Raw genomic sequence first — 25164 nt, forward strand, 5'->3', positions numbered from 1 at the left:
GCTCAGTGCCACGAGAGACCCCACAGGGGAAACGAGAGCGTTGGGAGTGACCCACTCCCCCAGCTATGCCAGATGCTGCCCAAGAGGCCTATTTCTATCATCATTTCAGTTATCTGCTGAAAACTGAGCGGATCAGCACGGATGAATAGCATGGGGCAGTTAGGACCTGGGAAAAGATAATGTAGTATATACAGATGATAGACTATTAATGACCTTAAAAAGTAGGAGAACCTGTTATTTGCAACAACATGGATGAACCTGGAGGACACTAGACTGAGTGAAACAAGACAGACACAGAAGAACAAATACTGTATGATTTTACTTCTATGTGGAATTGGGGCAAGCTGAACATATGCAGAGAGTCGTGGTTGCAGTGGCCAGAGTGTAGAGGAAATGGGGAGATGCTGATCCAAGAGTTAACAGGGTGCATAAGTTTTGGAGGTTTGTATATTACTTGCTTTTCATACTTGGAATTTGCTAAGAGAGTAGATCTTAAGTACTCTCACCACACACAACGGTGACTATGAGAGGTGATGAATTTGTTAATTAGCTTGATTATGGCAATCATTTCACAATGGAAGGAAGGGTGAAGGGACAAATTAGGAGTATGGGATTAACAGATACTAACTACTATGAATAAAATAGATGAGCAACAAGGATATACTGTATAGCTCAGGGAATTACAGCGATTATCTTGTAATAACTTATAATGGAGTATAATCTTCAAAAACATTGAATCACTATGCTGTACACCTGAAACTAATATAATATTATAAATCAACTGTACTTCAAAAAGAACCCAAAACAAACCATAATGTCCATCATGTTGTACATCTTGAATATACACAATTCTTATTTTTTAATTATACCTCAATAATGCTGGGAAAAATGCTGGCAGGAAGAGGTTAAATAAGAAAGGATAAAATACATTGAAAAGTATAAGAAAAAAGATAACTATTAGAACAAAAATAAAAAGCTTTCTAAACATCAAAAGAAATTTTAAAATAAAAGAAGAAAACACATCAGCAAGAATTACAGAATTAACATAGTAAATTATGATATAAAGAATATGTGATAGATTTGAAACCAAACATAACAGTCACATCAACAAACGTGAATGGGTTTAACCCATATAATTACATGGGAAAGATTTCAAAGGTCTCATAAAGCAAGACCCAACTATCTGGTATATAAAGGGCTTCCCTGGTGGCTCAGACAGTAAAGAATCTGTCTGCAATGCAGAAGACCTGGGTTCAATGCTTGGGTTGGGAAGATGCCCTGGAGAAGGGAATGGCTATCAATATTCTTGCCTGGAGAATTCTGTGGACAGAGGAGCCTGGCAGGCTGCAGATCATGGGGTCACAAAGAGTCTGGCATGACTCAGAGACTAACAGTTTCTATTTCACTTTCGTATCTAAAACAAAGTCATTCTGAAAGACAACAATAAAGGAATGAGAGAAAGTATAAGTGGCAAAAAAAAAACAAAGAATAAACAAATGAACAAAAGAAAGCTATAGCAGTGATCCTGATATCAGAGTTATAAAATGCAATTTAAAAAGTATATACATATACATACATATATATATATATAAAAAACAAAGAACACTTTACTGTTAAATCCACAATTAAAAAGAAAGGTAGCAGGCGTGAGAATCTATGCACCAAAAGCCACGATGATCACCTTTATGAAGTAAAAGGAGAAGAAGGGGATGACAGAGGATGAGATGGTTGGATGGCATCACTGCCTCGATGGACATGAGTTTGAGCAAGCTCTGAGAGTTGGGGATGGACTGGGAAGCCTGGCATGCTATAGTCCCTGGAGTCACAAAGAGACATGACTGAGTGACTGAACTTAACTGATGAAGTAAAAACTACAGAAGATACCAGAATAATAGAAGACTACTGTCAATATAAGACAGATCAAGTGGCAAAAAAAAAAAAAAAGGCAAGGATACAGAGAGCTAAAATAATTAAGCAGATCTTGTGGCTATGTGTCAAACCCTACAGCCTGATATCAGAGAAAGGCCTTCTCCTTATGAGCTTATGAAGCATTCAGAAAACTTACCATAAATCAGCTAATTAAGAAAGCACTGCTATGTTGAATAAAGTAGAAGTATTTTAAGAAATATTCCACGGATATAATATAGTAAAGTGATAATTAAGAGTATGAAAGAAAAAACTTTTCTTTCATAGGTCCATCCACCTGGAAATTCACAAAATAATTTCTTTTGGCTAACTTCTAGGTGAAAGGGGAAAGTGTAAACAAAAATTTAAATATTTTTAAACAAAATGATGAAAACGCTACATATTGGAATCTATAAAAACCATTTAAGCAGTGACTAAGTAATATCAGTTAAATGAAAGAATGAAAAAAATAAGTTTTCACCTAGAAAAGAAAGAAAACACAGGAGCATAGAAGGGAATAATAAAGGCAAAAGCTGAGGTTATTGAAATAGAAAAGAAAAAGATACTAGAAAAAGGAAAAAAAAAAGAGGAAGCATCAATGTATAAGGATGGCAAGAAGGAAATAACCACTGAAAAAGAAGAAACTTTTAAAAATGAGACAACTTTTCAGACCTCTGAAAACAATTCTGAAAAACTAAATGGACTTGATAATTTCCTAGAAAAGTATAGCTTATAAAATAGATTTGATTAGAGATAAAAGCAACAGGTCTAATTTCACAGAATAAATAGAAGAAGATATCAAAGAACTACCTCAGAAGAAAAACACCCCACTGAATTGTTTTCATAGGGAATTTTCTAGTAAATTTTTATTTTTTTAAATTTTATTCTTTTTAATTTTATTTTTAAACTTTACAATATTGTATTAGTTTTGCCAAATATCGAAATGAATCCACCACAGGTATACATGTGTTCCCCATCCTGAACCCTCCTCCCTCCTGATACCCTCCCTCTGGGTCGTCCCAGTGCACCAGCCCCAAGCATCCAGTATCGTGCATCGAACCTGGACTGGCAACTCGTTTCTTACATGATATTATACATGTTTCATTGCCATTCTCCCAAATCTCCCCACCCTCTCTCTCTGCAACAGAGTCCATAAGACTGTTCTATACATCAGTGTCTCTTTTGCTGTCTCGTACACAGGGTTATTGTTACCATCTTTCTAAATTCCATATATATGCGTTAGTATACTGTATTGGTGTTTTTCTTTCTGGCTTACTTCACTCTGTATAATAGGTTCCAGTTTCATCCACCTCATTAGAACTGATTCAAATGTATTCTTTTTAATGGCTGAGTAATACTAGTAGATTTTTAAAGATAAGATAGTACTGACAGAAATTGTTTTACAGCATGGAAAATGGAGTTCTGTTTTTTAATTAATATATTTTTAAAATTTTATTTTATTTTGGAGCATAGTTGATTAACAGTGTTTTGATAATTAAAGGTGTACAGCAAAGTGATTCAGTTATTCCCACATAGGTTGTTAACACAGTATTGATCTCAGTTTCCTGTGCTATACAGCAGGTTCTTGCTGGTTATCCATTTTAAATATAGCAGTGTGTACATGTCAGTCTCATGCTCCCCAACTATCCAAAAATGTTCTCAGTTTTAAAAGAAACCAGTATAACATTGACACCTAAATTTAGGGGAGATAATACCAAACAAACAAACAAACAAACACGAGGGAGAAATTATAGACCAATCTTAATTTTGAATGTGTAAAACTACTACATAACATGTTGGTGAATCGAATTCAACACTGCATTGAGAAAAAAAAATGCTATGACCAAGTGGAATGTATCATAGAAACGCAAGAGTGGTTGGATGTTAAGAAATCTACTCATAATATACTATATAATATACTATATTAGCAGATAAAAGGAAAACTCATATTATCTCTACTAAGGAAGAAAAAGCATTTGACAAAATTTATACCCATTCCTTATTTAAAAAAAAAAAAAGCTCAAGAAAACAGAAATCGATCACTTAATGGAAATCTACTAAAGGCATTCTCTTTAAGATCAAGAGTAGGATGACCTCCATTTCCACCACTGCTTTACATCATATTGGAAGTTCTGGTCAGTGCAATTGGATAAAAGAAATCAATTAGAAGCATACAGATTGGAAAATAAACTTTAAAACATTTGCTTGTAGATGATGTAACAGTATATCTGAAGATTAACAAAGAGTCAATGATAAAGGTAGCAGGATATAAAATTAACATATAAAGTGAATAGTAACCACAAACACAATTGACCTCACATAGAGGCTGCCATGCAGCAAATCTCATCCACAATGGCAACAAAGATTAACTACTTGGTGTTAAGCTCAGCAAGAACTGCAAAATCTATAGGCAGAAAACTCAACGACAGTCCTGAAAGACACAAAAGCAGACTTGAACAAACAGAAAGACATTCTCTGTTTTCAGCTAGGATAATTTAACATCTTAAAGATATTAGTTCACCCTAATTAATGTAAAAGTTTAGTGCAATTCCAGTTAAATTACTAATAGGCTTTTTATGAAGCTAGAAAAGTTACCGCTAAAACTTTTATGAAAAAATGAACACCCAAGAAGAACGAGGAAAGCACTAGAAGAGAAAATCCAGGTTCGGGGACTTGCCTTATCAGATGTAAAGGCATTGAGCCTTTACAATTAAAACTATGTGGTACTCCCTGGAAAAGGAAATGGCCACCCGCTCCAGTATTCCTGCCTGGAAAATTCTATAGACAGAGGAGCCTGGCGGGCTATCGTCCATGGGATCACAAAGAGCTGGATAAAACTGATCGTTCACACACAGACACACACACACACACACAGTGTGGTATTAGTGCATAAATAGTCAAATAGGTGGGTGGAATACAATTTCAGGTTTTTCCAGAAAAAGACACAAGAACATATGAAAATTTAAAATATGAGGAAAATGGCACCTCAAATTATTGGGGTAAAGATGGATTTTTTAATAAATGTTGCTAGGACAACTAAACAGACATTTGGGAAAAAAGATAAAATTAGACACATACTTTATACCATGCACAAAAATAAACACCAAACATCAGAAATGTAAATGTGAAAAACATTTAAACTTGTATAAGTTCTGGAAGCAAACAGGGTGAATTCTTTTATAATCTCGGTATAAGAAAGGCTTTTTCACAATGTCTCAAAGTCTAGGTGTAACTTTAAAAACTGAAGCATTTGACTACATTTTCAGGGGTGGGACAAAAATATTATAAGCAAAGTCCAGAAAATTACAACATATACCACAGATAGAAAGTTAATATCTTAAAAATTGTGGGGAAAAAGGTAAAAATCCTGATAGAAAATTGGGCAAAGACAAACACATATAGTTAAAAATTAAATAAAAATATCTCCTAAATATATGAAATGATGTTAATCTTATTTTTTATAAGAGAGAGGAAATTAAAGCTACATTGTGATACAATTTCTTCCTATAACTTGGACAAAAATTAGTTAGACCACACAAACTATTGGTGAGGCCACAGAGAAACAATTTGAAACACTGCTGGATGAGAATTGATTCAGCCTTTAAGCAAGGGAATTTAAACACATCTATCAAAACTAGATATTTGTCTACCTTTTGATCTAACAATTCCTCTTCCAGGAATATACCCTGAAGACACACTTTTTACAATATATATTAGAAAAAATATATATGTACACAATACTTTATTGCAGCAAAATTTGCATTTGAAAAATATTGGAAACAATCTATACGTCCACACATACAAAGTGATTGAGTAAATTAAGATACATCGACATAATGGTTGGGAAGATCGCCTGGAGAAGGAAATGGCAACCCATTTCAGCACTATCGCCTGGAGAATTCCATGGACAGAGGAGCCTGGTGGGCTACAGTCCATGGGGTGACAAAGAGTTGGACATGACTGAGTGACTAACACTTTCATTTCACTTTTCACTTTCATCCCCACACCTGCTGAGTGCAAGCCCTGAATAAATGATTGTTGGATTTTTATCCTCATCACTATCATCAGAGAAGAGCATGACCAACGATGACACAATTTTTCAGAATAAACAAATATGGACAAGGTATGGGAAACCAGGTTCAAGACATGGCTTTGACCTTGGACAAATCACTTCCCCACTCCGGACTTCAGTTACTCATTCTGCAGAAAGAAAGGAACTGCACACCCTATAAGCTCCCTTCCAAAACTACATCTCATGCTTCCCATTCCTCAGCATCAGGACTTTGATGGAGCAGCTGTATAAATTATCCCCTAATTGGGATGTCAGAACCGTGGTTCCTCTGGGCCTCATGGAGAGAGGCTTCAATCTTCCACCAGGGACTGGAGACTCTCAGGACTAAACCTGAGCTGTCCTTCATGCCTCCCTGCACAGCTCTTATCTGACCTTAATGATCCCCACTCTCAGTGAGTGATCCTTTGAGCTGTAATTACTAATTGATGTTTGTAAAGTCTTTGAAATTCTCAGGTGACAGATGTAATCAAAGGCCAATTTATTATGATAATTGTTATTAGTACAGCTCCACATTATTTATTGATGTTAACGGCCGGGCCAGCAGGTGTTTCAAGATTGAGCAGGGGACTGAGGCTGGCCATGTTTGCAGGGAGAAAGAGAACAAATGTGGATGTGGTGGGGAGGGCTGGAGGTCTTTTAGGGGCTCCTGCTGGTCGCAGTTCAGCCGGATTCTACTTTGTGTGGTTGTGACTCAGCATGAAGCATGGCAATAACTACAGGACCACCTCACAGCTTCTTACACGTACAGGTTCAAATCCAGGTCCATCTCTTGCTTCTGGAATGTGCTTCAGCAAATCAGAGCTGCTCTGAGTCTTGGCTTACTCATCTGTTTAATGAAGATACATACAGTATCATGTTTGCTGTGGCTGGATAATGGCTTTGAGGTAAGTAAAAGTGGATGTGAGAAGACCAGCTTGTGGGGGTGGGGGTGGGCTTGCTGAGGTTTCCCAAGGAAAAGATGATGGTATTCAGAATGAGGATGGTGGCACTGGAGATGAAAAATGTATGTGGATGGGAGAGAATATTAGAGTGGAGAACCAGCAGGACTTCGTGACAATTGGAAATAGATAGTGAGGTATATCTTGGGTAACCCAGACTTCTGAGATAGAAAAGTCTGAGAGATGTTTTTGAAGGGAAGGAATTATTTTAAACTGCCTACTATTTCCCTCAGTCTTGGGTAGATTTATTTGAATCTCCCCTCAAAAATGCTTCCTGACAAACTGAGTTTTTGAGTTTGCAAAGTTGGGAGCCATGATGAAAAAGATGGAACCTGACCCAAATTTAGCCTTCAAGGAGGGCCTACAGAAGAACTAACTTCCGCACATGTCCTTCTATAAACACAGTATTCCTGACCTTTCTTTTGGAATCTCACCCTCTTTCTCTCCTTGATGTATCAGGTAGGTCAGCTGGTACCTTTGCATACCCTGGACTTCACTGATTTTACTTCTCATTCCTGATTGAGCAAACATTTTTACCCCATCTGTCTATTCAAATGTTTGTGCACTCAGATTTTGCTTTTTCTTTCTTCAGTAAATCCCCACATCCTGCCTCATACTTATCACCAGTGATATTCTAATAATATCTGACACGAATTCAGTGCTTATTGACCACAAACCACTATGATAGGCATTTTAAAATGCATCATCTTGTTAAAAATTTACAAACATTTTTATATGGTTGATACTATGGGCATCAAAATGTTCTGAATGAGAATGAGACTCAGAGAGTCTAAATCACTTGTCTAAGATTGCATAAGGTCATTGCCAATCTACGCAATTGGAAAGACCCCATGCTAGGCATATTTATAAAAAAATTTGGGGGGGGGGAAGCTTTGAGAACCATTAGTCTTATTTAATGGCATTAATGTATTAATGCTGCTATACAGCACAAGAAACAGAATCCTTGAGTGTAAGTGGCTTCGTTAAATTTCAGTTTACTCTTGTATGACAATACTGTTGGAGAAGGAACTCATGGAGTGTGTGAGCACAAACGATACTGTGATGTTAACTGGTATCTCCTCAAGGTCCCTTACATAAGGATACATGCGATACATCCCTCTCATAAAAAGCAGGCACGTGTTTCTATCCAGTAAGAGAAACTATGCAAACCTGCCAGATGCCCCTTTTTGCCTTGGCTTCCAGGAAGCTCAAGAAGTAGAAGCAATGTTCTCCTTCATTAGCCACATAGACTATAACTCTGGCCCAATGATAACCTTTCTACCAGTAAGATTCTTGGGTTAAAATTTTAACTGAATATGGTTACATATTCATATGTACATGAGTACACTCACATATGTACATGAATATTTACATGAATATGTACATACATACACCCACATGCTAAAATGTTTATGTGAATGGAAGTCGATATGTATATACACATAACGCTGAATTTCTACCCACAAATTCATACATATCCATGTTAGCAACACCTTCCTTTGAAAGAATGTGCAAAGAGTTATCATTCCTCTTATTTATTCCTCACAAAGATCCCTGTGAGTTTGGGTGGTCATATCTCATCCCCACTTGACTGATGTGGAAACTGGAGTTTAGTAGACCAACATCCACTTCATGTAGCTATAAAATGACTTAAACTCATGAATCCACTTGCCAAATTCAGAGTTTTCCCCACTTTTTCACCATTTGTGAGCCAACTGGGCTGAACTTCATGGAGACTCTCCATTTGGAAGGGGCCTGATAGAGGCAGAAAATCTGCTGTATGGAACCTTAGGCTGCCATTTCCATGAACCTTTTGGGGATGGGTGTCTGGAGCATTGACGCCTTGATTCAGACTGACAAGATTATCAGCTGTCAACATTTGAGTAACCTTCATTTCCTTATCCAAATGAGTTTAAAATATTGCATTGAAAAGAAAATGTTCTTGGTCCCTCAGCTCTCATACCATGATAATAAAATCTGTAGGAACTGTAAGTGAGTGAAATAATAAATTAGCAACCTGGGAGAGCTCATCTTGGTATTTGTACAAGGTGACACTTGGGGAATTTCTCTCCATGTGGAAAGAGAAGTCTGAGACCTAACAGGGCTTCAACAGAAATTCAGAGCTTTCTAGAGCAAGTGATAAGACTCAAAGGGTTGAATGGAGACCTGGAGGGAGACATGCCCAAGGGGTTTGGTGATCCCCAGGAGAGAGAATCCAGTGAGGACTGGGAAGGAGGCCTGGGCAGGTAGATGGGGCATGGAACCCAGCCTCTGGGGACAGATAAGAACTAGGCAGGGACGTTTAGCAGGCCAAAGCTTTCCAAAGTGGTTACAGAAAGATGTGATGATAATCCTGGATTCCTAATGTTCATTTTTCAGTTCTCCTTCCCATTTTTCACAGAGCTAATAAAATCCAGAAATATGTTCCTGACATAGGACTATGGCAACGGAGTCTGAAAAAGGATATATGGAGGCCTTTGATTCACAGTTTTTTGCTACATTGGCTCAGCCACTGATAGTTAGGAGAGATCTAAGGTTTTCAGATGCCTCTCAAACACACTGTATGGTAGACTTTGAAGAACCATGGTCTTTTAAAGTGGAACAGTCTGTTGGACTCTGTGGGAGAGGGAGAGGGTAGGATGATTTGGGAGAATGGCATTGAAACATGTATAATATCATAAAAGAAACGAATCGCCAGTCCAGGTTTGATGCAGGATACAGGATGCTTGGGGCTGGTGCACTGGGATGACCCAGAGGGATGGTACGGGGATGGAGGTGGGAGGAGGGTTCAGGATGGGGAACACACGTACACCTGTGGCGGATTCATGTTGACACATGGCAAAACCAATACAATATTGTAAAGTAATTAGCCTCCAATTAAAATAAATTTATATTAAAACAACAATAATAAAGTGGAACAGTGTCACAGGGAGTGCTAGACATTTCTTGACCATATCCCCATGGAGGTAAACAGAAAGTTGTTAGCAAAATTCTTCCATCTGTGTGAAGTAACTGAGATACTATGAGATTTCATGATGCTTCTGGTGGTACAACCCATGCACTGATTTAAATGGAGTCACTTTGTGAGACCAAACAAGAGCCAGTGTACATGAAAACATTTACTAGTGTTTGGGATGCAGGAGGTGCTCAATAACAGCAAGTTCTCAGGCTCTGTGATAGAAACTGCACAGGTACTTCAAGAGTAAGTCTTGTCAATTATGAGAACTTGAAGGAAAAGCTTAGGGCACAAGGGGAAACATGTTGGCCATAAGGGACATTTTCAAGCATCCCGGTCCTTCCTCTATGCACATAGCAGGAAGGCACTGCTTCATTCCTTTCTGAAGTTAAGCATGACCACATGACCAGTCTTGCCCATTGAAATGTGAACCTGCTGTGTATCATTCTGTGTGGAAATCAGTGCCTTAACTGCCACATTTTCCTTCTCTGCCTTGGTGATTGTGGAGGCACAGATCAAGGTAGACTTTCCATCATCTTGAGTCCTTGAGTAACTAGGATAGGCAGAACCCCTATGCTGACCCATTTTGAAAATGCAGAAGGAGGGGGAAGTTTTTTTTTTTTTTTTGGTCAATACACTGAGATTTCATGGTTGCTTGTTACTACAGCATAAATTGGTTTATCCTAACCAATACAGACTTCCTGGTGGCTTCTCATGGCTCAGATGGCAAAGAAACTGCCTGCAATGCAGAAGACCTGGGTTCAATTCCTGGGGTGGGAAGATCTCCTGGAGAAGGAAATGGCAACCTGCTCCAGTATTCTTGCTTGGAGAATTCCATGGACACAGGAGCCTGGCAGGTTACTACCCATGGGGTCACAAAGAGTTGGACATGATTGAGTGAATAACACTAACTAACCAACCAATATATGAGGTTTTTTTTACAAACTCCCTCATGGAATCTCTAAGACTCAAGCCATGTGACCTCCTGTGAGATCTTAACTCTAACGCATTCAAGTTTGGGATTTCCACATCTTCTCATTCTATGGTCCATCTGAGCTTTTTTTCATGTGACATGTGAACAGTCACTAAAGTAAAAACAGAATCAGGAGATGAGGTTGGGAGGGGCAAGATCATTCTCCAAAGACACAATCAACTATATCAAAAGATTCAACACAAACAAATGTTGGGCTTGGAATCGTGTATGAAAAGTTAAACTAAGAAAATAAAGGTTGGGGTGGGCTGATAAAGCAATTGGGTCATGGGGAGTTAAGGCAGTCAACAGCTGTAATGACATGTAAAGACATGAAGTCCAATTCCTGAGGCCCTCCAGAGTTAGGAAGTGATTTGCTTCTGTGTGAAGTCTATGGGACAAATGGCGATGTATCAGGTGAAGGATGCTTCAACCCTCCTTTCCCTCAAGACAGGAGCGTCAGGAAATCAGTGAAAAAGAGAGAGAGAATCAGAACTACAGCAACGGTCATGGATGCATTATATGTATTGTCTCATTTACTCTCCCCACATTTGGGGGAGGTATATCATTAATCATATTATATATCTTGGGATGCTAAGAAACCAGCTCCAGTTCACACATCTGGGAACAACCATAACTCAAAGCTAAGCCTGTCTGCTGCCTGATCTTCTTTCTATCCCGTGCCTCACTAAAACCACCCATGTGCAAATATTGGCTTAACAGGGGGTGGACACAACTATAGTTTCTTCCAATTCATTCAGAGAGAGAATTTTTCCTAACCCAGCTCTACCTGGATCATCCCAACTATTGTAATGTGATTATACTGCAAACACGAGGACTCATTCAGAATAGCATCTGCCTTCCAACTGCTCTCAAGAGTTCAGGAGCTGGAAGAGGAAATGAGACATAGAGAATGATCACCCTTCTACCTCCCACTTCTCTTATTTAGCTCACCATTTGGCAGAGGCATCATGCAGGTTAAATATGCCCCTGCATGATGAAAAGGATTAGCAAGGAAAGAGTCTTCTCTCTGCACAAATAGAACAGACACAACAGCACTGCCCCCAAAATGGGGGCTTCTGAAGGATATTTGCATGAATTTGCCACACTTGTTTTGCATTCAACCGTTAATTATGGTCCTTTCAGCTTCACAATCATGGCTAATGGTGGTGGGGATGCAGAGAACAGTGGATTCAGCAGACCTCATTCTGGGAAGAGTGGGAAAGAAACAATGTAAAACTGCACCCACCCGCTGTTTACAACTGAGACAGCTACTCTGGGGTACCATTTGGAAGATCTGGAGGAAATCGAGGCTGCCCAGGAGCCTGAAGCTTGGGAAATGAGACAGCTGGGCAAAGTATTACTGCTATGATGGAAGGAAGGTCCTTTATGGCTCATCTGTCTATGGGGAAAATAGCTCTGAGCCATCTCTCTCATGCTACACTGAATGGAAATTCAGACTTGACTCACACTTACTTGGTGCCTTTCAGTATTCGAGATCATTTCTCATTTAATCTTTGAAATGACTGTGTGAAGTGTGTATTGCGATTTCAATTTTATAAGTGAGGAAATCGAGACTCACAGACAACAAGAAACAGTTTGTACTCTCATCCATTCATCAAATGATGACTGTTATACTATGTGTTAAATACTGTACTCAGTATGGAGAATTCAACAGCAAACAAGAGTTCCTACTTCCTGGAGCTCTAAGTTTAATGAGAGAGGCATGCACTGCAAACAAACAAACAAAAACAAGTGCAATTAAAAATACACACAGTGTTGTAAAGAACAGGTCAACAAATAGTGAGGGCTTATGTGGATGGTTCTTAGATAATATGGTTGGAAAGTTCCCAGAGAATATGACAATGAAGATGAGACCTGAAAACTGAAAAGGTCCTAGTTCTTCAAGGACTGAAGAAGAGAGTCTAGGATAAAATAACAGCCTGTGTGAGACCCCTGGAGTGAGAAAAATATCTTGGAATGTATGAGAAATAGTGTCTTAGAAAATGGTTCAAAGGAGGAAAGGTAGTTGAAATGTAGCAAGCACGGTTTAACTATATCCGGAGCGCAATGCCAGGTTCTGGGCATTTCTTTCATGGAGAGCATTGTAAAAAGGAGTCTGTCTATGAGAGAACAGAATAGATAAACAGAATGAAAGAGGTACAGAAATCATGCTGCTGCTGCTGCTAAGTTGCTTCAGTCGTGTCCGACTCTGTGCGACCCCATAGACGGAAGCCCACCAGGCTCCCCCGCCCCTGGGATTCTCCAGGCAAGAACACTGGAGTGGGTTGCCATTTCCTTCTCCAGTGCATGAAAATGAAAAGTGAAAAGAAAGTCGCTCAGTCATGTCCGACTCTTAGCGACCCCATGGACTACAGCCTACCAGGCTCCTCCATCCATGGGATTTTCCAGGCAAGAGTACTGGAGTGGGGAAATCATAGTATATGAGAAATAGAAGTAACTGCATATTAAATATCAATGCAGGATGGCCTGGGTGGACAGGGATTCTGGTTAATACTGTCATATTTTCTCCAAAAGGCTGACATAGTAAAGAACAATTTGATTTGTTCAAATCAATACAAGTGTCCAAGACTACAGAGTTAAGGAGACAGAATTTGGCTTTATAGAAAGGAGAAAGTTCTAACTATTGTACTTGTTTAACAAAGGAAGCAACTTTTTCCTCCAAAGAATTGCAGTGGTCAAGCTGAGGCTATATAATGCCTTGCCAAGAACATTTTATTAGAGATTTCTGTGTTGGCTTCTGGTGTACATAAGATGACACTTCAAAATCATCCAATTCTAAAGTGCTATAGATTTGTAATGGTTGTACCCAAAACAAATGGTTACAATATGGCCTAATTCCTAAGACAGGTGCTGAAAGTTCAGCACCAAGGACAGTGCTTCAACAGCTGGGACTGCCCTTTGCTATTAATATTTGTAAGAAAGCATAAATAGGCAAATGAGGTATTACTAATGTGATCAAAATTCCCAACCTAAGTGCCTGTAAACAATTCACACTTCATGAAAGTGGCTGAGGAGACTCTTGAGTACCTTGTCTCATAACGGACATAATACTTGGACTCTCCATAGTGTTTTTAGGACTGGACTGAATTATTCCACATTTATATAGTTCACTGTGGAGTTTACCAAGTGTCTTTACTCTCATCCTAATAATAGTTAAAAGTAAAGGAGTGACCTCCACATTTCTAAACCTAATAATCTGACATATTATTTTACTTCTCCATCCCTCCTTCCCTCCCCCTCCCTCCCTCTCTTCCCTACTAGAATATAACTGCTATGAGGGTAGGGATTTCTTCATCTGTCTGGCTTACTGCTTTATTCCAGGCACTCAGAGACAAAAGTGCCTTTTGGCGGGGCACATATTGTGCTTGCTAGATGTTTACTTAGTTAATCAATCATATCTAATTAACTTAAAAGTCACACAGTTACTAGGGTTTTATGTGTAAGTAGTCTGACTGTAAAGGCTAAATATCAAGACACTCTGCTAAGCTGAAAAACTGTCTTTACTATTCATAGAATATATATATATTGTCCCTAAAATTCTCTTATCTTGTTCTGATGTTCTCACTGAAACTTTAGATGGAAATGGAAGCAATGAAATTGATTGATAGTAAATCATTCAACCTTGCCCACAACCATCCGGCAACAAATGGCCATTTCTGCTTTCCTTTAATTCATTTTAATGTAATATAACTTTGCCCTAACCTTTGTTTTTAATCTTCTAGAGATATAGATTTGCTGAATTCTGGTTTTTACTTGACTCAAGACATTTCACCACTTCATGAAGAGAGCTAAGCATCACTTTAAAAAAATCAAATAGAGTGCTTCTGTTTTCTGGCTTGCTTTATAGTTACTGATTTTCATGTTTACTTATAGTTTCCTTTGTTTCTTCCCTTTTCTTTGTAGATTGCTGTTTTCTGGCTTTCTATGATAGATTGGAAGGCTGCCTTTATGTTTTAAAAAAGAATACTTAAAAAAAACCTTGGTATCAAAAATAAAGTAGTCATTATTTATTCCATCCTGTCCAAAGTGGGAAAATTAGCAGATTTTTATTTACATTCATCAATTCAACTCTTTCTCAGTTTTTGTTGACACAAGAGTGAATTACAGCCCCAGATAACAGCTGTAAATTTTTTTTTATATTTTCTCTTTAAGTAATCGCTTTTTAATATTAACCTCTTTGCAATGTGTTTAGAACAATTATTTTAGCATTAATATGATATTTAGTTAGTTTCCAGGTTCACTGTGTGTCTTTTTATTTCATATTTCTTTCTTTGCAATTTCTTTATTTTGAATCATTGCTTGCTCAACTACTGTCTGTATGATTTTATAGAAGCAGGGCCAATGGGAGCCTCTGGATGGTGAGAATGTCTTTGTGATGCGTTTACACAAGAGCAACAACTTGGCTGATAAGAAATTTGCAGGTTATAACGTTTTCTTCTCAAAAATCCTCCAGGCTTAACTGCATTGTCTGCTCCCCTTTATGATATGGAGCAAGCTGAGGGACCAAGCAAAGACTTGTCAGACTGAGGATGACTTTCCCATTCCTATGTCTCTTTCACCCAACTCTTTTCAGTAAAAGTTAATACTATGCAATAATTTGAAATGGTGCATAGTTTTTCTCTTGCTAGAAAGATACAATACTCTGAGTGCCCGGCTCCCACAGCTTTTCCCTCTCTGTTCCTGTGAGGCCGACTACACCCTCAAGACTCCTGGCATAAGCATCCACCCAATTCTACTCCTGCTCAGGCTTCACTGCAGCCAATCTTAGGTCTCAGATGAGGGTATACATGGTGTGGGATCAAAGGCATGAGTAACTAAATGATTGTGTTTATCTTGGAACCAGGAGTAGAAACTGCCTCTTAGATAGCTTCAGAGTGGGGTGACCTTTTCCCCTAAAGGCAAACCCTCATGTCTTGAAAAGGGGAGTCTAGGGCTTCCCTGGTGGCTCAGTGGTAAAGAATCCCCCTGTGAATGCAGGAGACACAGGTTCTATTTGTGGTCCAGGAAGATACCACATGTCTCAGAGCAACTAAGCCCATGTGCCACAACTACTGAGCCTTTGTTCTAGAGACCACGCATTGCAACAACTGAAGCCTGGCCGCCTAGAGCCAGTGCTCCACAGCAAGAGAAACTACCACAATGAGAAGCTCACACACTATAACTAGAGAGTAGCCCCTACTTGTCACAAGCAGAGAAAAAGCCCGTGCAGAAGACCCAGCACAGCCAAACTAGTTTTTTTTTTAAAAGGGGATCTATTGTAAGATGTCTGGGGAGCAAGACTTCCAATATTCCTCCTATCTCATCTGCTGCTCTTCTAGGACCTACCATGCTCAGGTTGGAGAAATTGCTCCTGGGGTCCAGTTTCCTAGGTTCTGTAGACTTGGTCTGTTGTTGGGTTTTTAGGAGAATCTTGGGAGGAATGTGATAGCAGGTGACGTGAATGCAGCTATGATTCTGTTCCACAGCATGGAAACCCAACAGCACTTCTTGACATGTTGCCAAGAGCAGGGAAAGCCACTCTTTGTTAGGGCTGTGCTGAACCAAGAAACTGGCTAATATGGGATACAGAGATGGGCTCCCAGATGCTTCTGGCCATCGTGACTTCTTCCTCCTCAGTACCTCAGAGCGTTGTATGAAGAGGCCAGATCACAGGTGCAAGGCAGTCTGGCAGCTTCTTTTTGTAGTTTTATACTCTCTGTGAGGAATGTTCCTTGAACCAGTAATGAATGCAGAAATGAAATACCAATTTGGAATCTATAAATGGTTATGTGGACATTTTAAATGTGAAGTAGTTTCTCAATCCAGGTTTCTCATAAAGTAACGACTGCCACTAACAGACTAGACTATCTTGGCCACCCAGCACCTACACAGGCTATTCTCTAAGAACTTCAACAACAAATTTTTCTTTTGTTTCAGGTTTTTCTACCCCAGTGAGCCTCTCACTTCTCCAGACACACTGTGGAACATGACACACACCAGATTCCCTTGTGATTACAGAAGCTCTTCGAGGGCACATACTACATAATCTTAATATGAACTACAGGGCTTAGCATATGTCACTGTTCATTATATATCTGCTGAATGAAATATGGCAACCTGGAATATGTCCATAAAAACATCATAGGCAGAAAATCTTGAGTATAAGAGGAACTAAAGATAGTTAGCTTGCAGAACATAAGACCAGATGGGTTTGTGTGTGTCTAGAGGAAAAGTGAACTGAAAAAAAATACCACCTAAGAAGGTGATTGCATTGGCTCTACTGGGACCTAAAAGTATGGATCAAGAGCAATGGGTAGAAGCGTTAATAAAAGATATACTTAAGTCAGTTAAAAAAAAAAAGCCCTCAGTCACAGCCCCCACAAATATCAGCAAGTTATCATATAAAAAAGTAAGGAATTTGTTACTGGAGTTATTCAAGAATAAGCACTGACATCGTCAATTAACAGATGCTTGAAAGGGTGTGGAAGAAAGGGAACCCTCCTATGTCGCTGATGGGAATGTAAATTGGTGCAGCTACTGTGTAGAATATTATGGAGGTTCCTTAAAAAAACTAAAAGTAGAGTTGCCATATGATCCAGCAACTCCACTCCTGGGCATATTTCCCGAGAAAACCTTAATCTGAAAAGATACATACATCCTAATGTTGACAGCAGCACATTACAATAGCCAAGACATGGAAGCAATCTAAATGTCCATGGACAGCTGAATGGATAAAGACGACGTGGGGCACACACAATGGAATACCACTCAGCCATGAAAAGAATGGAATAATGCCGTCTGCAGCGACGTGGACGGACCTACAGATTATCACACTAAGTGAAGCCAGTCAGGCAGAGAAAGACAAATACCATATAACACTTATATGTGGATTCTAAAAAAAAAGATCAAATGAACTTATTTACAAAATAGAAACAGACCCACAGACGTAAAGAACACGCTTATGAACATACTTATGGTTACTAAAGGGGAAAAAGGGTAGCAGAAGGATAAATTACAAGTTTGGTATTAACATATAGAAACTATTACATAAAAGACCAATAAGTAAGAAGGTCCTACTATATAGCACAGGGAACTAGATTCAACATCCTGTAATAAACCATAATGCAAAAGAATATGAAAAATATATGTATATATAACTGAATATATATATATATATATAGATATGTTACTGAATCACTTTGCTGTATACAAGAAAATAACATGACACTGAAAATCAACTATACTTCAATTTTTTAACAAAGGAATAAACATTAACATCTGTTAACTGTGACACTGTTATGTTGACTGAAGCACTGTCTTGTATGTAGGGGAACGCAGGGAGATACTGGATGACCTTTCAGATTCTTTTCTGCCCTGTGATCTTGTGATGTTATGACTGACACCTCTTATTAACAACAGCAGCAAAGAAACAACTGACACAGAAAAGGTTATCTTATTTTTGGGAGAAAAATATTTTCTAATGTGACTAATAGGAATGAGAAAGGGGTTAGTAGTCACTGATTAACTAAAGTATGTATGCTTAGGGCATTCATAGAAATCACATTTATAGGTATTCTTTTATAGATGAGAAAATTAAGACTCAGATGTGAATATGATTTGCCCAAGTGAAACACCTTTCCATCCTCTAATTCAGCTGTCTGAGAACATTTTGTGTAAAGGGTCACAGAGTAAATACTTTAGGAGGCAAAGTAATCTCTGTTGCAACTACTCAAGTGTACTGCTGTAGCATCAGAGCAGCCATACACTATGAAAATGAGTAGGCATCACTGTATTAAAAAAAAAAACAACCCCCTCCACCCAACAAAAGGCTGATCTGGATGCTTTGGTCCATGGGCCTTAATATGTCAACCTCTCTCTAAGGCGATGCTGCCTTCTCATTTAAGAATGGGAAAACAAGGCAAGAAATGGCCTCCAATGGCCATACTTACTCCGTTTGCTTTGCTGAGGGCCTGGAAGTAGATGCTGTAGCTTTTCAGAGGGGAAAGAGGAGGGTTCCAGTAGCCATTGTATGTCTTGTTGTCACCCACTGTAAATGGCTGGGTGACAGGCAGGTTGGCAGGCTTCAATTCGGCAGCAAAGTAGTGTAGGGAATCAAGGCTGGAAGCGTTCCTGTAGCTCACTGGCACTGAAAAGCACTCGATGATGTCAGCTGCCCTCCGTGACTTCTGAAGTCGCTCCTCCTTGACAACCAGCTGATAAACACTGAATAGGAAAGAGGAGAGGCAGATGAGCAACTCTCTGGAGGGATGAATTTGTTATTTACCATCATCACTTCTATGACTGAAACCTCCCTCCAGAGTTTCAGACTTCTAAACCTGCTGCTTTGCAGAAATAGATCTCCATTTAGATATTCCAAAGGGCTGGTTCACACTGGGTATGCCCAAAATGCAACTCAGTTTCAACCCCTACAAACCTGCATGTTCCTCCTCCTCCATTTCTTTCCTTAGTGAGGGGAGCACTGTTCATCAAGTGGCTAGATCTTGATTCTGGGGCCTCATCCTTATTTCCTACCTCCTCGGTTTTCACTCTGCTCCTCTAATCAGCGAGCTCTGTTGACTTGACATCAGCAATTTGCACCCGCCCTTCCCCTTTGTTCTCCTCCCTTTATATTGTAGAGGTGGGGCACTTCCCCATCTCTTAGATGAACTCAGCAGGTCTCTTTGCCTCTAATTTATGTGATCAACTCACCAGTCAATCCACTGACCTCCCTAAACATAAACACTGTCACTCTTCAAGCACTTTCACAGGCTCTCCATTATCCGAATGAGACAATCTAGATTCCTCATCCTGGCACTTGGGGGCACTTTGTGTCTGGTTTGTAAACTACTTCTCAAAGAGTCTTATGGTAGGTAGGCCCCTGACTGCAGCTGCTCCAGAACCCCTGCTACTGCACAAACATCCTTTGGAAACTATCCCATGCCATCACCAACTGGTGCTTCCTCCACCTGCAGTGCCCTCTCATTCTACCCACTTCTGCCTGTGGAAGCCCTTCTCTGAAAGCTGAGCCTATCTTTCATCTCCTCCATGCTGCAGGTCGAGGTCTTCCAAATGTGAATGACTTTCCCCCTACTCAACTCTCCTACCACTGATTAATGGCTGTCTGCCTGGGACAGCAATAATGTGAGCTTGGAGCTGCTGTTTCTCTGGCTGGACAGTGACCTTTAAGACAGTGGCAGTTGTGGCTTAGTTATCTCCGCTTCACTCTCTCTCTGTCCACACACTGTTCAGCAGATTGCCTGATACCTGTGTGCTGATCAGTGAATACTTGTTCAAGTGGACCAAACTGAACTAAATTGAAAAGAAGCCCAAAACCCAATCTGATGAAATGTAGAAAACCAATTCAAGCGAAAGTGATTCCTCTAAGCTCCTGTCTAGTGATCGTGCACATTTCCTTCAACTTAGAAGGATGTAAGAAGCTGTTAATGTGTGAAGAGAGATGCCCAAGCCTTTATTAAACACCAACCATAAGCCAAATGTGTAGGCTAGGGAGAGAGGCAAATCATCTCTCCAGGGGTTAGTCAGCAACCCCACTGCCCCTTCCTCTCCACCAATCTGGTTACTGAGGACTCACTTGTCAATTCAACCAAACTCAGCAGCCAGACTAGAGATGAGGGTGCTGAGGCTGCGAGGCAGAATGCCCCATGAGTGTCAAACTGCAGCAAGAGTAGAGATCCAGACTCTCAATGCATAGTTCAGTATCCTTTCTTTTTCTCTACCTTCCTTCCTACTCCATAAGCCAACGAAACAAACAGAGGGCCTTGGCAAGCATTTTGTGTGTTTGTCTTCCTCAGCGGCTGAAGTTGCACAGCTCCATCCCACCCCGCCTTGTCTGAAATCACAAAGGCTAGCAAAGGATATTTTTTTGGGGGTTAAACTGTGTTGTCAACATACGGTTTCCATACAATTGGGATTAATGTGCCAGAGCACAGCCAGCAGCCCCCTGAGGCCCACTGTGTCTGCAGCTTGTCCATTCAGAGGCAAATGTGCAATTGCAGCCGGAAAGCTGTAAACTATTTTGTCATATAAATCTTTCTGCCAGGAATCTAGCCTCTCTGAAAGATCTGGGAGCTCTGATTAAGGAGGAGGAAGGGGAGAAAGAGTCACGCGAACTGTGCAACCTTCCTTCCCTTGGCACACATGCTTTAAAGGACGAGGTCGGGGAAAGAATCAAGAGAGTGGGCGTTATTTGTGTTTCTGTGCTATCTTCACTCTCATCATAATTCTCTTGAAAACATATTTATTGAAGCTCTTTTCGGCATGCTGGGGATAATTAAATCACACCTAAATGAGAACACCTCCTGCAATCATACCTCTAGGGTTGGAATGAACTATTCAGGATTGTTTGTAAAGAGAAAGGATTTTATTTTTTAAGTAGAAAATCCCGGGGAGTATGAGCAAGAGTACTGGAGTGGGTTGCCATTGCCTTCTCCGATGAGAGAATAACGTATTCTTATTCTATGCTCACCTCACAACATTTACTCATGTTTCCCCTCCTGCGACACCTTCTCTATTTCTCTCAATGAGAAGGTGGACATTGATGACCATATTTTCTTCATAATTTTTTTTAAGGGTCTCTTCTTATAGGACCTGAAACCTGGGCTGTAGCTTCATCTCAATGCATAATGCCAAGGCTCATCTGCACCTCTTTTCATCTCCTCACCTTTAATGTCCATCATTCATCCTCTTTCTAATGTGACTGACAACCCTCACCCCTCTCCTTCCTTGACTTTTCAGACCCAGGCTCGCTGGAAACTTCTGTATCTTAGTTTCAATGTCTCCTGAGACAAGACACCTCTACTCTGGTCCCAGATCTAAGACCCCAGCTCTTAGAGGAGTTGTCTTAGATGCCTTTAAAAGCAAAACCTGTAGGCACCTCTGCAAGCTTTGGAGAAGCTGGACCTAATGCCTCTTCTGCTGTTCAGACTGATAGGTTAGATGATGACTCATGCTTCTCTGACCACTCACCACTGAGGGTACCAACATCCTTTCAGACCATGACCCCATCACAGACATATCCTGTGATGCCCTTTCTCTACCCGGGGAAGAGGCTTCTAGTCAGAGGCTGAATCCATCCATGGTCAGTTGATTTCTGACAAAAATTCCAAGACAATTTGACGATAGAGGGATAATCTTTTAAGCAAATGACGCTAGGTCAACTGACTATCCACACGCAAGAATCTAAACTTAAATTCACATTAGACATTTCTCTGTACAGCAGTAATTAACACAACATAATAATCTATACAATAAAAAACCCTGTTCACAAAAAATAAAAATTAAAAAAAATAAGTTCACATTATACACAAAAGCAGAGAGAACACATCATAACCCTAACTGTCAAAGCTAAAGTTATAAATTCTCTAGGAGAAAACATAGGAGAAAATTTTCATGACCTTGGATTATGGAAAGGGTGTGTGAGTATACCACCAAAAGTATGATCTGCTAATGGAGGGAGGGAAAGATCAATTCGATATCATCAGATTTTTTAAAAATTGGTTTTAGAAGGTGCTATTCAACAAATGAAAAGGCAAGCTACACACTGAGAGAAAATATTTGTAAACTGTATGTATGATGCTCTCATCCAACATACATAATGATCCATTAATAGTGAATAATAAAAACACAAATTACCCAAATTAAAAGTTGGCAAAATATTTGACTAGACATTTCACTAAAGATAACATACAAGTAGTTTATAAACTCATGGAAAAGATGGTCAATTTAAAGAGCTGTGACTGAGATGGTGGAGCAGGAAGACCCAGAGCTAAAGATCCTCCCATGGGTATGCCAAAATTACCACTACTTACAGAGCAGCTATGGATGAAAATGACCTGAAGACTAGCAGACAACATTTTCCAAAACTGAAGATATAAGAAAGAAACCAAATTTATATGCGGAATCTAGAAAGCAAACCATTCAATATTACAGTAATATCAGAGTAATCCAAGTCTATGCCCTAACCACTAATTCTGAAGAAGCTGAAGTTGAACAGTACTATGAAGACCTACAAGACCTTCTAGAACTAACACCAAAAAAAGATATCCTTTTTATCATAGGAAACTGGAATGCAAAAGTAGGAAGTCAAGAGATACCTAGATACCTGGAATAACAGGCAAATTTGGCCTTGGAGTACAATATGAAGCAGGGCAAAGGTTAACAGAGTTTTGCCAAGAGAAAACACTGGTCATAGCAAACACCCTCTTCCAACAACACAGGAGACAATGACTTTACACATACAGATGGTCAACACTGAAATCAGATTGATTATATTCTTTGCAGCAAAAGATGGAGACGCTCTATACAATCAGCAAAAACAAGACGGGGAGCTGACTGTGGCTCAGATCATTAACTCCTTATTGCAAAATTCAGACCTAAGTTGAAGAAAGTAGGGACAACCACTAGACCATTCAAGTATGACCTAAATCAAATTCCTTATGATTATACATTGGAAGTGACAAATAGATTCAAGGGATTAGATCTGATAGACCGAGTGCCTGAAGAACTATGGACAGAGATTCGTGACATTGTACAGGAGACAGGGATCAAAACCATCCCCAAGAAAAGAAATGGAAAAAACACAAAATCATTGTCTGGGGAGGACTTACAAATAGCTGAGAAAAAAAAAAGAGAAGTGAAAGGCAAAGGAGAAAAGGAAAGATATATCCATCTGAATGCAGAGTTCCAAAGAATAGCAAGGAGAGATAAGAAAGCCTTCCTCAGTGATCAGTGCAAAGAAATAGAGGAAAACAACACAATGGGGAAGACTAGAGATCTCTTCAAGAAAATTAGAGATACCAAGGGAACATTTCGGCAAAGATGGGCACAATAAAGGACAGAAATTGTACGGACCGAACAGAAGCAGAAGATATTAAGAAGAGATGGCAAGAATACACAGAAGAACTATACAAAAATTATCTTAATGACCCAATAATCATGATGGTGTAATCACTAACCTAGAGCCAGACATCCTGGAATCCGAAGTTAAGTGGGCCTTAGAAAGTTATCACTATGAACAAAGCTAGTGGAGGTGATGGAATCCTATCCACTGGGATTTGAGCTATTTCAAATTCTAAAAAGCGATGCTGTCAAAGTGCTTCACTCAATATGCCAGCCAATTTGGAAAACTTAGCAGTGGCCACAGAGCTGAAAAAGGTCAGTTTTCATTCCAGTCCCAAAGAAAGGCAATGCCAAATTGTACCCATCTCACACACTAGGAAAGCAATGCCCCAAATTCTCCAAGCTAGGCTTCAATAGTACATGAATTGAGAACCCAGATATTCAAGATGGATTTAGAAAAGACAGAGGAACCAGAGATCAAATTGCCAACATCCACTGGATCATAGAAAAAGCAAGAGAATTCCAGGAAAACAGCTACTTCTAATTCATGGACTATGCTAATGACTTTGACTGTGTGGATCACAACAAACTGTGGAAAATTCTTCAAGGGATGGAAATACCAGATCACCTTACCTGCCTCCTGAGAAATCAGGATTCAGCTCAAGAAGCAACAGTTAGAACCAGACATTGAACAACAGACTGGTTCAAAATTGGGAAAGGAGTACGTCAAGGCTATATATTGTCACCGTGCTTATTTAACTTATATGCAGAGTACATCATGAGAAATCCCAGACTGGATGAAGCACAAGCTGGAATCAAGATTGCCGGGAGAAATATCAATAACCTCGGATATGCAGATGAAACCACTCTTATGCCACAAAGTGAAGAGGAACTAAAGAGCTCTTTATGAAAGTGAAAGAGGAGTGTGAAAAAGCTGAATTAAAACTCAACATTCAGAAAACCAAGATCATGGCATCCAGTCCCATCACTTCATGGCAAATAGATGGGGAAACAATGGTAACAGTGAGACACTATTTTGGGGGGCTCCAAAATCACTGCTGATGCTGACTGCAGCCATGAAATTAAAAGACAACTGCTTCTTGGAAGAAAAGCTATGACAAGCCCAGACAACATACTAAAAAGCAGAGACATTACTTTGCTGACAAAGGTCCATCTAGTCAAAGCTATGGTTTTTCCAGTAGTCATGTATGGATGTGAGAGTTGGAGTATAAAGAAAACTGAGCACTGAAGAATTGATGCTTTTGAACTGCGGTGTTGGAGAAGACTCTTGAGAGTCCCTTGGACTGTGAGAAGATCCAACCAGTCCATTCTGAAGCAAATCAGTCTGAATATTCATTGGGAAGACTGATGCTGAAGCTGAAACTTCAATACTTTGGCCACCTGATGTGAAGAGCTGACTCACTGGAAAAGACCCTGATGCTGGGAAAGACAGAAGGCAGGA

General features: G+C 39.6%; 1 protein-coding gene across 12 annotated transcripts in view; it reads right to left on the reverse strand.

Annotated features, from left to right (window-relative positions):
• The window catches only part of PTPRT (protein tyrosine phosphatase receptor type T), a 1149770-nt gene that overhangs the window by 227491 nt on the left and 897115 nt on the right, over positions 1 to 25164 (reverse strand). For all 12 annotated transcript variants that reach the window (XM_070801694.1, XM_070801706.1, XM_070801700.1 and 9 more), the window contains exon 12: positions 18794 to 19067. In XM_070801694.1, coding sequence (XP_070657795.1) covers positions 18794 to 19067 — 274 coding nt within the window. The remainder of the gene's footprint in view (positions 1 to 18793; positions 19068 to 25164) is intronic.

This window comes from Bos indicus, chromosome 13 (assembly GCF_029378745.1).
Source record: "Bos indicus isolate NIAB-ARS_2022 breed Sahiwal x Tharparkar chromosome 13, NIAB-ARS_B.indTharparkar_mat_pri_1.0, whole genome shotgun sequence".
NCBI lineage: Eukaryota > Metazoa > Chordata > Mammalia > Artiodactyla > Bovidae > Bos > Bos indicus.